Source organism: Cervus elaphus, chromosome 8 (assembly GCF_910594005.1).
Source record: "Cervus elaphus chromosome 8, mCerEla1.1, whole genome shotgun sequence".
NCBI lineage: Eukaryota > Metazoa > Chordata > Mammalia > Artiodactyla > Cervidae > Cervus > Cervus elaphus.
The window spans coordinates 35135425-35150554 of record NC_057822.1 but is presented as its reverse complement, the minus strand read 5'-3'; the positions used below and the strand labels follow the sequence as shown (position 1 = coordinate 35150554).

At 34.7% G+C, this 15130-nt stretch overlaps 1 protein-coding gene across 4 annotated transcripts in view; it reads right to left on the bottom strand.

Annotated features, from left to right (window-relative positions):
- ERBB4 (erb-b2 receptor tyrosine kinase 4) overlaps positions 1-15130 on the bottom strand; it is a 1218836-nt gene that overhangs the window by 39666 nt on the left and 1164040 nt on the right. For all 4 annotated transcript variants that reach the window (XM_043910154.1, XM_043910156.1, XM_043910155.1 and 1 more), the window contains exons 21-24: positions 8471-8626; positions 5643-5718; positions 2173-2319; positions 21-118 (exon numbers count right to left, since the gene is read on the bottom strand). In XM_043910154.1, the coding sequence (XP_043766089.1) occupies positions 21-118; positions 2173-2319; positions 5643-5718; positions 8471-8626 (477 nt within the window). The remainder of the gene's footprint in view (positions 1-20; positions 119-2172; positions 2320-5642; positions 5719-8470; positions 8627-15130) is intronic.

Here is a 15130-nt window from a genome sequence, read left to right as displayed (position 1 = left end):
CCTAAGTCAAAAGTACAAACCTGAATAACTAGATATCTTTGAGGGTCTCGAGCCATCCTTGAAAATTCAGCAGCCAGTTCCTTAAATTTAGGTCTACTGTCAGCATCAATCATCCAACCTAGAAATTCACAAGCAATAAAAGTCACTATATCCGTAATTAGGAAGAAGTGGGATGTAAATTTTACAAAAATATAGGTTAAGTTTGAAAAATATTATTTTAATAAAAATGACCTGAAAAACAAAGAAAACTAATGAAACAATTCAATAGGTGAGAGTCTCACAGTTTATTGATATTCATAACTGCATGCAATAAGGAATAACACAAGCTTTTTATCTTGTTGATATAATCTAAAATTAATTTTTTCATCATAGAAAATATAACCTAGGCTAACCATAGGAACTTAAGAAATCTCAGATCTTTTCTTATTATGTGTAAAGAGAATTTTTTTAAAAAACTTCTTTGATGTGTATATAAAGTGAGATTGGAATATAATTTATCAGTTTATATCAGGAGTGACATGGATTAAAAACTTTGATTACAATGTGATACACTGGCATAAAAGTGAAGAAAAGAATTGAAAGCAACTTTCTTATGCTACTTTTTTTTCCTGGTGGGTAAAACAACTAATGCAAAGTGATTGGCAATGTTTGTTGAGCAACAGCCATTCACTTATCTGAGCATTAGCCTTTCCAGCATAAAAACACTGTCAGCAATTTTCACGGTATGTATTATTATTTAGCTGGGAGTCTAGATAAAGTGGGTCTTATCTCCCCAGGCTCTATTTAACTGATGAAATGACAAGAATAAAAGTACCAAGCTTTCCTTGATTTTACTGCCAAATGACCCTTTTCTTAGATACTAAAACTTCTCAAAGCTAGGTAAAAGTCCTTATTTGGCAAAAATGTATTCCTGATTTTTCATTATTTTATTGGAGCATCTAAATGAACTATCTAAATCATCTCACGCTAGTTATAGGATCAAGTTATGTAATGCATGTATGTTTGTACACTCTTTTCCATAGATGACCACCAAACAATGTTTGACCTAATAAAGTGATAAAATTGTTTCTCTGTTTCTGGTAATTCAATTTTTATTCTTGTTATGGGAAGTCTTTGGCTGCCATTAATATTACTTGATTTTTTTTCTCTCCTAACAAAGCTCAAATGCTCTATATTTTATATGCAACCATTAAAAAAAAATGTTTCTGATACCAAGATGCTAGTGAGAAAATCAGTGTTTCTGGAACTCTATGGGAACCTAAAAGGTTAAATTCTCAGTGAGGTATCAGTTTCTTTCTAACTAAATATTGAGTAAATAGAACTACGCTCAGAGAAAAGGGCATGCTGACCCAAACTGAAAAGCACATTTTTTATTTCTTCCCTCACTGTCAGAATGCATCACACATGTCATGAATATAAATCTGAGTAGACCTGGGTCCAAAGTCTCTTACTAATAAGATGCTTATTCACCTTCACCAGTTTGTTTCTTTGCTAACCCTGTGTAAATCAAAAGGGGAAAGCCCCAGATTACACAAGAAAGATTGCTGAATGCTAATCTCATTTAAATTAATTCAGAAACTCCAGGGACTTCCCTAATTCTATTTAAATTAAGAGTGTAGGCTTGCAAAACACATTTATAACACATATGTGTCTGGGACACAGAAGGGAGAAAGAAAAATAAGAGAGTTAGATGTAAACAAATGATTTAACTGAAAAAAAGTAAATATTCACAATCTTTTCAGTTCAGTATAGATTCATGCCTTTCCACTTCCCACTCTGCCTTGCTAATTTCCTGTTGACTGAGACTGGTAAACTCATTTCCATTTAATTCATCTTTTTAAATGATTAGCTTCAAGCTTCTTTTTCCTTATGTGTAGATCATGTGTTTAGTCTGCTTTTTTCCTTTAAAGATTATTAACATTATTGTGATTAATTACATCCCTTTGTGAGAAACAAGTTGAATGTATAGAAGTGATAAGAATCAAAGTGAAATAAATAAGAATTGTAAGAATCATATAATGTTGACTTCATAGTATGAAAGCATGATACTGCTTCTTATTAAAAAGAATTGTAATAAACACAGGTGTTTATATTCTCCTTTCACAATGATCTTTAAAATTTTATATTTTTCAACACACAGAAAAAATTGTGCAGATTGATTAGCAATCTTACATTTGACCATGACCATGTAAACATCAATAGTGCAGATGGGAGGCTGGGGCAAACGTTCTCCTTTCTCTAATAAATCCGGAATTTCTCTGGTTGGAATTCCATCATAAGGTTTTCCTCCAAAGGTCATCAGTTCCCATATAGTGACTCCTAAATTAGAGATCAAATTCTCACATAAGCACATCAGCAATATACTATGAGCAAACCACCAACATGTCCATGGCAGACGAATGCTTTTCTGAGGGCAATTAGAAATAGTCTAAAGAAAGGCTCTTCAGATTGCTATGGCCATATGAGGAACCCAGTGATAAAATCTTTGTGGGGAATTTAATTTTTTTTAGCATTTTCCTGAAAATTTTAATGGGTAGTGGAGACAGTTCAAAGAGGATATCAGAAGACAGAATCTGTTCCCCATTTCCACTACATTATACTAATGTTTGTTGACCCAGTTTAAGTTTCACCACATTAGAGCCTGTAAAACAATTTATTTACTATATACATGTGTACTGATACCAAACAAATATGATTAGGTCAAATCTGATATTGATTAATTTTGAGATTAACATTTTTGCTATTAAAAGTCCTAAAGGTAAAAAAAAAAAAAAAGTCCTAAAGGTCAAGCTAGGGTTCTAGAATGTTTAAGTTACAATAAATAATTGTGCCTTTCTTTTTAACTAATGTGAAGAGGATAGGTAGAATAAAACAGATTCATTTCTTTAGCACATATGAGAGACTAATTGAAGAATGATTCATATGCAAAACAAAATGCATGTAAAGTGATCATCTCCAAATTGAAAGAAATCGGTAATGGTCTATAAATCAGTAATAGTTTATCTCTATATTGTTATTCAAGATAACAGTATCTTGAATCACTAGAACATTGCTTTCCTTGGTGAAAGCAAATACGCTAAATACTAGCTTGCAAGTAGCCAACTTTGATAAGAATGATGATACTGATACGAACAGTAACATACACAGAGCTCCTCTTTATAATCTAATAACTAGGTAATTTAATAGTTATAGTTTTCTTAAGGGTAAAGATTGTTACTTCAGAAATTGTATCTGCTAATACAATAGTATCAGCAAGTGAATTTTAACTGATGCATATACAAGTATCTTTCAATATAAAATTCATTAATGATGGTTATTTTTTCCTGCTGCCATTTGTAATGAATTATTTATTCAAGCTGAAGTCACTTTTAGCTCATAACAGTTACCATTGACTGATAAAAATGCAAAGCTTAAAATATAAAAACATATGTAAACTTCAAATTATTCATCATAATAGTATCATTAAAGGTTATCTGATTTTTTGGTTAATATTTACATCTTATGGATCTTAAATATAGTATAAACATGTAAATTAGTTATGCAATTTAACTGTTTCAGCCTTATAAAACATTACTTGATTTTGCATACTGAAGAATGATTCATAGAACTGATGACTAAAAGTCATTGTTCATGATGAAGGCTGAAACAAATTAAGAAGTAGATTACTGTCTATTTATATTATCATATTTATAGAACATGTATTTAATGATAATATTTTATTAACTTATATTTGTAATTATAAAAGAATAGGTACTTTCACATCTCTATCAGAACTTCTATGAGTAAGATACAAAGCAACTACAAATAAAAATAATAGAAAATACAATAAACAGAAGCACATCAATATAAAAGTTGACGTAGAAAAATCAAAACCCCCACTTCTACCAATAATATTCCAATTATATCTTTGCAGAGTTGATGACAAATAGGGTTAAACAGAGATGGCTGCATGTAGAAGAGCAATCTCAAGAAAACTAAATCAGAAACATCTTCAAAACTTACAATTCTATCATTTGAAGATAGAAAACATATTCAATGTATATTTATTTTTATAAAAGTAAAGATGCACCCAGTGGCAATGTTCCATGTAGATTCACTGTAAACAAGACTATGAATCTTTCTTAGCCTTTTGTGACTTTTGCAACCAACTATGATACATAATAAAAATCTTAAAATGCCTTATAGATATGGGTTGATGACCTGGGCTATGTTTCAAAACAGAGTTCACTTTATCTATCTATCCATCCATCAGACTGTGAGATACTGCAAGTCAACATGAAGAATAATAGTATGACCTTAAAACAGGATTTTCTTCAAAAGATAAATTTTATTATTAAAAATGTGATTGCCCTGCCAATATTTTCTTTAATGTATATATGCATTTACTTATTCTAGAAGTCATTTAAAATTTGTAGATTGTCACATTTAGTTCAGGGAAACAAGTAGGAACAAAAAAGGGAAAGAAAAGAAAAAAATCTGTTTGATATTATATAAATCTATCTTATATGTAAATCTACTTTATCATGTAATATATATGCTAATCTATACCATATAATATATAAATGCTTATGTACATGCTAATATAATTATATTATATTTACTTCCATCTCATATTTAAGTGTATATGATTTATATATAATGATATATCTCTGTTTTTAACTTAGTCCTTTCAGCTTAATTAAGTTTTGTCAAGGGTTCCCCTGTACTTGCCTAATCTCAAACACACAACACTCTGTTTCTAAGCTGAGTAGACTACATGAGGTCTTCATGAAAATTTTAACACCTCATATGGTTTACAGGTGTGGAAAGAAAAACTACCCATAGAAATATCTTATATTTTAAAGACAATTTATACTGTTTTTAGATAAAAATACAGGTTGTTTAATCTTCTTTCAAAAAATAAAACCTAAGCTTAAATTTGAGTAAAATAAATTGCTTCATGCTTTCAAGACTCACCAACACATTTTCATTTAAAGAAGCATTGAGCTTTTTACTTGTTAGAAGTGCTAGTTTTATACAGTTTATGTAAATTTAGAAAAGGTGTTGATTTATTCTTACTAATACTTAGTATTAGTGGACTTAAGTTTGTAAATAGCCATACTAAGAAGCTCATCTCAAAAACTGTTAGATGCAAATAAATAAATGTTCTAAATTTTAAAATCACTGTTCCCATTCATTTATTAATTTTCTAATATATCTGTTTACTCCAAAAGTAGTTCATAAATTACAATTAAAGCTATAATTAGAAATCATCTCTCATCTATCTCTCCCCTCACATTTACTGCTCTCATCCTGCTGCTTTCAATACTTGGTATTTGTTCTAGGAATAATCTCTATTTTCTTACTATATAACTAGATTCCAATAAGAAAATGCTTTTTAAAAAACATTTATCGCATTTGAAATTATTTTTTCAAAGATCTGTTGAAAATGAAGGCCATTAGGAGTCTATGAAAATGTCCCTAATCTAAAACTGCTGCTTTTTGTTTTGTTCATCAAAATGATTAGACAAGTTGCTACCAAAGCAAAGGTTATGATAGACAACTCAACTAAGACATTAATATATTACACTTTGGAGAACCAAGAAACCTAAAATGTTTATTTTTGCTTTAGAAGACTTATAACACAAGGAAGAATTATTTACCATAGCTCCAAACGTCGCTCTGATGGGTGAATTTCCTATAATGTATACACTCCAGAGCCATCCATTTAATTGGCATCTACAGAAAAATAAGAAGTGTAAGTCATATGAAAAGTCATTTCTATATTTCCTCAATATGAATCTCTGGATTTGCCTCTCTTGTATGCATAGAAAAATAGAAATGTGTTATTTTTTCAAAACAGGGAGGAAATGAAATTTAATCTTAAAAAGAATCAATTAAAAATATTTAATTTTAAAACCTTCATAAACAGTAAAAAGGGAAATAATAAGTATCACTTTCTAAGCTTGTTACTGTTCAGTGATTAAGTTACTGGTTAATATTATGACTCGCAATATCAATTCTAAAACATCTAATACATATACTTCTAATAATGTGGTCATACTGTATTGTTTTCCCCCAAATAAGATTCCCTACATTTTAAGGAACCCTTTCCACCCTCAAATTTCAGGCCACTGATAAAATGAACTCTTTCTAAACCTTTTCTCTTCCTCTCCTCTCAGATAATTTGGTCACTAAAACACCTAAAATAACGAATTCCAAAGTTAGCCTTTCTTTGTTCCCCAGCCACAAATGATCTCCCTTGACTAGGGTAGCCAGTATTGCAAATACGTACCATTTTCAAAATAGGAATTACATAAAAGAATATGAGAGGATCAGTACAAATCCGTCATCACTGTTAAGAAAAGCAACTCAGCTCACATACCCTGCTGCTGATGGGTCAGCAGAGCAAGTTTCAACTACGAAGGGCAGTGTTATAGAACTGGGAATATAATTAGATTCTATGGAATAAAGATAAACACTTCTACCTCGCAGTTGAAAGCTTAAAACTAAATAGGCCTTTGAAATCATGAGGTTGGCTGCTCACCAAGGTGACGCCAAGGTAACTATGTGACAGAATCACGGTATTCAGTGAAAGGGAACAGCAGACACATTGAAAGTAATTTCCCTATGGGCAAGGAGTTAGCCGACTTTATGGACTACAGACACTGTTAAAGAAGTAAGTTTAAATCACAGGTGGCTTGATAAAGACTTAATGGTTACTAGGCATTTAAAGCTCTAATGAATCTTGCTTTAGACAAATCTTACAGCTGTATGTTCTCAAGACAAGTGAAGTCATGTGATTTATAGACTTCTCCTTCTGTGCAGTCTTGTAGTGAATTTCAAAGCTGTGGTCTCAAATGGCTGCAATTTGTAGTAAATAGGCAAAATAGGCTAATAAAATCAAGGAAAAGCCAGAAGAAAGCTACAAAACTGAAGATTTAAAAAATATACATGCTGTGTTTGTGTTTGTTTGTGATAAGATTTGAATATATATAGTTTTATTTATAAGTGTTTAGTGTAAAAATCAATGTTAAGCATTAGGAGGCCTGTCATTGTAAAATAATTATAATATGCATCTGGATGACCCATGATGAGTAAAGGCAAATAATAAACATATTTACCTGACACATTAATTACTTTTTTTTGTTCGCATGTCCTGATACGTTAAGGCTGCATTTGCTTATTTTATTCGGTTTCTTCTGATGTAAGTTTCTCCAGGCCAAGCTAGAGGGGTCTCCAGATGAAGAGGCAGTATACTCAACAGTTGGCCAAGAATAACAAGCTAAACTGTGGGTTAATGAAGAAAGATAAGAACTGGAACTAAGGCATGGATTGAGACCCTATATGGTCAATGAGAGAGGCTGAAAGACAGTTGTCAGGCAGGGCTTGTGGGTGGAGAGTCAGAAAAGTTAGAAGAGGCAGTGGCACTGTTCCTTGGGGTAGAATGGTTGACATTCTAGTGGACAGAGTCAGAGAATACTGGGTTGACCAAAAAGTTCTTTCGCTTAGTGAATTTTTGTTATTGTTGTTTAGTTGCTAAGTCATGTCCGACTCTTGGGACCTCACGGACTATAGCTCACCAGGCTCCTCTGTCCATGGAATTTCGCATGTAAGAATACTGAAGTGGGTTACCATTTCCTTCTCCAAGGGATCTTCCCAACCCAGAGATCAAATCTGAGTCTCCTGGATTGCAGGCTGATTCTTTACTGTTGAGCCACCAGGGAAGTCCTGATTAGTGAATACTTGGTTCAGTAAAAGTCTTAGTGAAAATGAAAAATGTGTCTTTTATTTTTACTTAAAACCAAACAAACTGTTTGGTCAATCCAATAAATAAATTGGTAAATCATATGCTACAATGAAAACAAACAAACAAAAAAATAGAGCCAGATAAGAGCAATCTGTTTCTTTTGCTACAGGAGGATTAGAAGTTAAATGCAATGTTTAACTTTCCAATATTTATGATTCTTGGTAGCAAGATTTCTCTCTAGTCTATGAGAGAGAAGTACTTCTCTGATCTCTTTGTGATAGTCTTACATTAATAGGATCAATGAAACAATTTATATGGCCCTGGATTAAAATGTAATCCTTAGAGTTTCTTGGGAGCTACCCACTCCCCAACACTGGAACTGACATAAAGACCACTTGGATCCAGACATTCATCGTATTTTAGCTCCTTTTGAGAAATGGAAGTTGGTAATATAAAAAATATATATATATTTTAAATATTCTATTAATATATGTGTGTTTGTATGTTTGTGTATGTACATGTATACCACTATATGTATATATAGTTCTGTATATATGTGTGTGTATGTATGTGTGTGTATATGTATATATATTACTATAGGTAGGAGAGAAGGAAAATAGTAGAAATAAGATTTTATAATCGCTTAAACCTCACGTTTGTTGGCTTTTCTATAACATATAAGGAGATAAAAGGATATTACACTATATTTTCGAGTAATATTGCTCTCAAAAAGATACTCACCTTTCCTCCATCAGCATTATACTCTTTTTCATCTCCTTCCAAGAGTCTGGCTAGTCCAAAATCTGTGATTTTCACATGGTTTGGAGATTTCACTAAGACATTACGGGCTGCCAAGTCCCGATGAACAAGCCGTCTTTCTTCCAGGTACATCATTCCCTGAAAAACACCAAATTTCCCAAAGAAGCAGTTAATGCCTAGGGTTTTCTACTGTCAAAAAAAGGAGTTTCCTAGCCTTCAGGTATAAGTGCTTGATTTCTCTAAGTGATGTCAAAATTTGATAATATTTCCAAAATTAGGGAAAAGGCAGATGTTAAAAAGCAAACCACAGATAGCGCTTGGCTTTTATTACCAAAAGACCTATAAAAGCAGCATGGATTACCTGCACATGAGCTAATTGTTAGATCATTCCCCACCCCCCAGGTACTTTATATTCTTTTGCAAACACTTTCATTAGTGAGAATGAATGTGTCCTAATAGACTGGCTAACATGTACTTGGACTGATCCACATATTCTTGTTTTCTTCTCAATATCTTGTTTCATGTCATCTTCCCCCATACACCTACTCCAAACAAATTGAGTTATCCATACTTTTCAAAAGTATTTCATATAAAGGTTTAATGGAGGCAAAATCACCATTATAGATTCTATCAAGACTGAAGAATTATATTATTGCATGCGTGCTAAGTCGCTTCAGTCATATCCACTCTCTGTTACACTATGGACTATATATAACCCACCAGGCTCCTCGGTCCATGAGATTTTCCAGGCAAGAATACTGGAATTGGCTGCCATGCCCTTTTCCAGGGGAATCTTCCTGACTCAGGCATCAAACCCACATCTCTTGTGTCTCCTGCATTGGCAGGTAGGTTCTTTACCACTAGTGCCACTTGGGAAGCCCTTATTCTTATTAAGTATGCAAAAAATGAAATATACCCTAGGGGCATTAAAAGCCTATAATTTAAAAATTGGTTTTGATGACAGTAGTAGTCACTGTGAGAACTCACAAGTGAAAGTACATCATTTATAAAGACATTCAAATTAGCCTTTAATATGTTTTCTTCATAAAACATATATGTAATTAAAAATAAAATGTATTGCTGATTGCCAACAAGAGATATAACTGGATCTTCCCCAAATACACACACACACACACATATGTATATGTACATATACACATGTACTGTTTGTTGTTGTTCAGTTGTTAAGTCATGTCTGAGTGTTTTGAGACCCCATGGAGTGTAGCTTGCCAGGCTCCTCTGTCCATGGGATTTCCCAGGCAAGAATACTGGAGCAGGTCGCCAGGGATCTCTCTGACTCAATCGTATCGAACCCACATTGTCTGCATTGGCAGACATGTTCTTTACCACTGAGCCACCATGGATGCCCTTACACATGTATACATATGTGTTATATGTATACATAGCATATATATTAGATTATGGACAAGTAAAAAATAATCTAGGAACAATAGTTATTCATTGTATTTCATCAATAGGGAAACTAAGAGTCATGAAACACTAGCCTTAACTAAAAGGTTGAAGTAAAACCAAGGAAATGAACTCAACGGTCTATATTAGAGGGCTCATCTTTTGTTTGAGTGAGCATATTTTTGTTGAAGAGTAAGGGAAAATTCTATATTTGAGAATTTCAGTGGTAAGAACAAATCAGAAGTATTATAAAAGGGTTGAAGCATACTCTCATGCCAATTGCAAATCAATGCTGCTGGCAGTTAACATTACAACTGCAGGACTTTGAAGGATTAATGGTTTCTGATATCAAAACAAAGCTGTGGTAAACAGACATATAAATCAGAGAGGTCAAAAAATTATGAACCGTATACTCGATGTAGTGGAAAGAGAATATTGCTTCAAACAGCATCATGAGCCGAGCACTATATAAATGCCCATTAAACACAACCAGTGGAGATACTGCCTGATACGGTCCAATCAGTCAGCAGTTGGGTGACATCATATGTATTAGTGTTTTCTGAAATCAACCCACAGCTGGGATTTATGGGAGCTTTGCCCTCTTTCCTAAACAGTGCTTTCTCCTTGATCATGCCAACTTGGAGATTTCCAGAATAAAGTGAACATGAAAACATAAAACCCCTGCATGCTTTAAAGGATTAATAAAAACAGTCATTGCTTTGGAGATAAAGTATGTTTGATAATTTTGTCCCTGTATGAAGTGTTCACAAAAACATTCATCATTTTTTTTTTTACCATCTTCATAACAGATATGGAAAGCATGTGGCAAGAAGTTGATATTCAGATCCACACACAATGACAGAACACACAGTATATGCCAAGTACTCTGCCAGACACCAGAAAGATAAAAGAGAGTCAGAGAAGGTTTGTGCATTAGAGGGTAGAAGCTAATTAATAAAGTAGGCAGATATGGAGTAAAAACTTGAAGAGATCGGTGACGTGTGGAAGGCACTTAGGGAGAGCTGTATTTTGAGGACCATCTGTTGTGTAGTCTAGCAAGTGTGCATGAGCAGGGAGGCTTTAGAGAGGTGCTATGGGTGTTCATTGGAAGGACTGATGCTGAAGCTGAAACTCCAGTACTTTGACCACCTCATGCGAAGAGTTGACCCATTGGAAAAGACCCTGATGCTGGGAGGGATTGGGGGCAGGAGGAGAAGGGGATGGCAGAGGATGAGATGGTTGGATGGCATCACCAACCCGATGGACATGGGTTTGAGTAAACTCCGGGAGTTGGTGATGGACAGGGAGGCCTGGCGTGCTGCGATTCATGGGGTCGCAAAGAGTCGGACACAACTGAGCGACTGAACTGACTGACTGACTGATGGCCTAAGTAAAGCTTTAAGGATGGTTGTCCACCAGTTGGACAAGGTAGGGGGGAAATTTCAGTAAGAACAAGCACAGGATCATCAATAGCGTGTCATGCTTGGACAAAGTTACATAACTTTGTATTTGTGAAGTATTATGCATATGGTGGGTGATGAGACTGAAAATAGAAGAGGCTAGATCCAAGAAGGACCCTTTATAAATCATGATAGAGAATTTGACCTTTGCATTTTATGCAGCATTCAATGTGGTGATGCCCTCTATTTTTTTTTAAGAGGAGAGTGACACAATTATCATTGGAGCCTATAAAACACCTCATGGTGCCAGGATACAGGATGGATTACACACAAATATAGCTCAAGTCAGGAGTCACTGCCGCATTACAGGAGAAAAGTGATGAGAGTGTCAAATAAAGTTTGTAAATTGACCATCCATGAGTTACACCCATTTCTGTATGCTGACACTGAATGAGTTTCATATATCCTCTTTAGTTGGTTCCTGGCTATGCTCTTTAAGGGCATTTGGTCCCCAGTTTGCCAGGATCCTACCACTCACTATCATTTTCAGGAATTCCGTCTTTCTTTGTTTATGATAGTCACCAGCTCCTATATGCATGAATGTCTGAATCTTCAACTAAACTAGGCCAGCAGGAACTAGAGAGAGAACAATTTCAGGGTACACTGATAAAATAACCATCCTTGACCGTACAATGATGAAGAGAGTAAACTGAGAATAAGCCTGTGCTTTTGACTTTTGTAATTTAGGTGGATAATGATTCCTTTAACTAGATATTATCCTAATGTAAATATATGTAAGAAATATATATTCTACCAGTAGGGAACTAATATTCAACAAGAAACTTAAGACTCTAATGACACATTGACTGTATAAGGAAAGCCTCAAAATTCCAAAAGATCTTTGACATCCTATACACAAAGCCTCAGCAGGTGATAGCCTATCCTGAACCTCAATATAATTTGTCTGTAAAAAAAACTATTTTCTTCAAAATAATGAGAACTAAACTCAGGAAACCAGATAATAATCTCTACGGTTTCTCCTAGCTATCTGACCATGATTATAAGAGATAAAAACAGAAGCATCTGTCTCATTATCAAATCTTCAAAATCTTCAAAATATGTTTGAATTGTTGCTTTGTAACTATGAAACATCATCATACAAATATACACTTTCAACTTATTAATCATGACTGCCATCTTAGTTCTAATTTCAGGCTCTGAATAACAGTGTTGAAATCTGTGGACTTTTCACAATAGGCTTCTTCATATCACAGTCTTTGGAACAAGATTTTCTTACCAAATCTCATTAGAATCACATTCTCTTCTAGGTTCCTTCAAAATAAAATCACTCCTTAAACCAGAGCATGATGCAATTAAGTGGGCAGACAGTTATTAGAAATATCAGTAACAAAAATAAACTGAAGTCTCTTGAAGTTTGAAGATAATAGAGGGATATTGCTTTGAACTGCAAGGAGATCCAACCAGTCCATTCTAAAGGAAATCAGTCTTGAATATTCATTGGAAGGACAGATGTTGAAGCTGAAACTCCGATATTTTGGCCACCTGATGTGAAGAGCTGACTCATTTGAAAAGACCCTGATGAAAGATTGAAGGTGGGAGGAGAAGGGGACGACAGAAGATGAGGTGGTTGGATGGCATCACCGACTCAATTGACATGAGTGTGAGTAAACTCCGGAAGTTGGTGATGGACAGGGAGGCCTGGCATGCTGCATCCATGGGGTCACAAAGAGTCGGACATGACTGAGCGACCGAACTGAACTGAATTGCTTTGGTTGAAAAGGAACCTCTTACTCTGCCCTGTAGAAACTCCCATGTCCTTGCCCTGCCAGCTCAGGTGGACTATATAATGGGAATACTAACACTGACAACAGCCTCAGCTAATGTTGACTGAATTCTTAGAACATGGCAGGCATTAAACTAAACATGTCTACATTGGTAGGTTAACTTCTCTAGTGGCTCAGCGGTAAAGAATCTGCCTGCAGTGCAGGAGACACATGCAGGAGATGAAGGTTCGATCCCTGGGTTGGGAAGATCACCTGGAGAAGAAAACAGCTATCCACTCCAGTATTCTTGCCTGGGAGATCCCCTGAACAGAGGAGCCTGGTGGACTACAGTCTATGGCATCACAAAAGAGTTGGACACAGCTTAGCACCTAAACAACATGAGGCATACTACTTTTACCCTATTCTAAATATGAGAAAACCCTGATAAGAGAGGTCAAGTTACTTGCTCCAAGTCATCTATTTAATGAATGGTAGAACTGGGATTTGGTCCCTTGGTGTGGGACTCAAAGTCTGTACATTTAAGCCTACCTCCTCTCTTGATGAATCACTGGGTAGCATGAGCATACAGAAATTAATGTACATAGTGATGTCATATAGTTTTAAAAGATCCTAGCACTTCTACAGAAAAAAATATATCATCAAATGTTTCTGTGAATTTTAGTGCATAATGGTGATTGACATGTTTGCTTTTACATTTAAAACTCTGCTAAATTATAGAATTTCTTATAATTTAGCAAGAAGTTAAATTGTGTAAATTGGAAACTCAATTCTTGTTATGGTCACAGGGTATGTAGGATGGCTTTTAGCATAAATTCTGGAGTTGATTGCTTGGCTAGAATCCAGAGCTCTGCCGTATTCTAGCTATGTGACTCTAATGAGTTGATTAACCTCTCTGTTGCTCAGCTTCTTCCTCTCTAAAACAGCCACAATAGCACCTATCACAAAGGTTGTTGTGATGATCAAATAGTAAGTAAAGTACTTAAGTTACTACTTAAGTAGTAGTAGTAAGTGTAGAACAATGTTCCACTGATAGTTATCAACAGTTCCAGTGCATAAGAATCACTTACCCTCATTAACTTGAATTGCCCATTGTAGAAAATCTGTGAGCTTCAACTAATATATCACAGTGGGTGTTCAATAAATGTTTGCAAATGCTGATACATATACCCATAACTGCCCATCATGAATACTACGTGGCTAAAAGTTTCAGAATAATTACTGTTCAAAATATTATTTTAATAACAGTTCACCTGAGGGTGCTGTCATATAAGGAAAAGGAAAAATTAAAGAATCTAATAAAAGATCTGGTGCTTTCCATAAATATATCACAGATTCAGGAATTTAGTGAAGATAAAAGTTATAAACAGAATAAGTCAAAAACTTTTCAATGCTTCAGGATGTTTTCCTTGAGTGAATAAAAGAGCAAATTTTCTGTACCAAAGTATTTGCCTTTTATCACTCAGCACTTAGGGATATTTTGGGTAGAGGTGTTTTAGGGGTGGGCTTTCCAGGTGGCTCCAGTGATAAATAACCTCCCTGCCAATGCAAGAGACATAAGAGACACTGGTTCAATCCCTGGGAAGATCCCCTGAAGGAGGAAATGGCAACCCATTCCAGTATTCTTGCCTGGAGAATCTCATGGACAGAACTGCCTGGCAGGCTACAGTCCATAGAGTCAGACACAACTGAAGTGACTTAGCATGTACCTTTTAGGGGCATTTTTTTCGACTCCTTGATCCAAGTGCTGCAGTTCTGATTTTACTCAAACTACTCAGAATTTACTATCATTCAAACCATTCAGAACTTCACCATTCTCGTACGTGCTCTGAATGCTATAATGCGTTTTCAAAGACTGCTTACTTATTTTCTATTTTGCTCCTACCTCTTAAAATATGTGTCAGTAAACACAAGCTCACTAAGGAAAGTCAAATTTTACTTTTGACTTTCAGGAATGCACTTTAATACAAAATCCAAGGATATTTTCATTACAACTGAATTTAAAGTTTTAATCTCAGGTTAGAACTGAC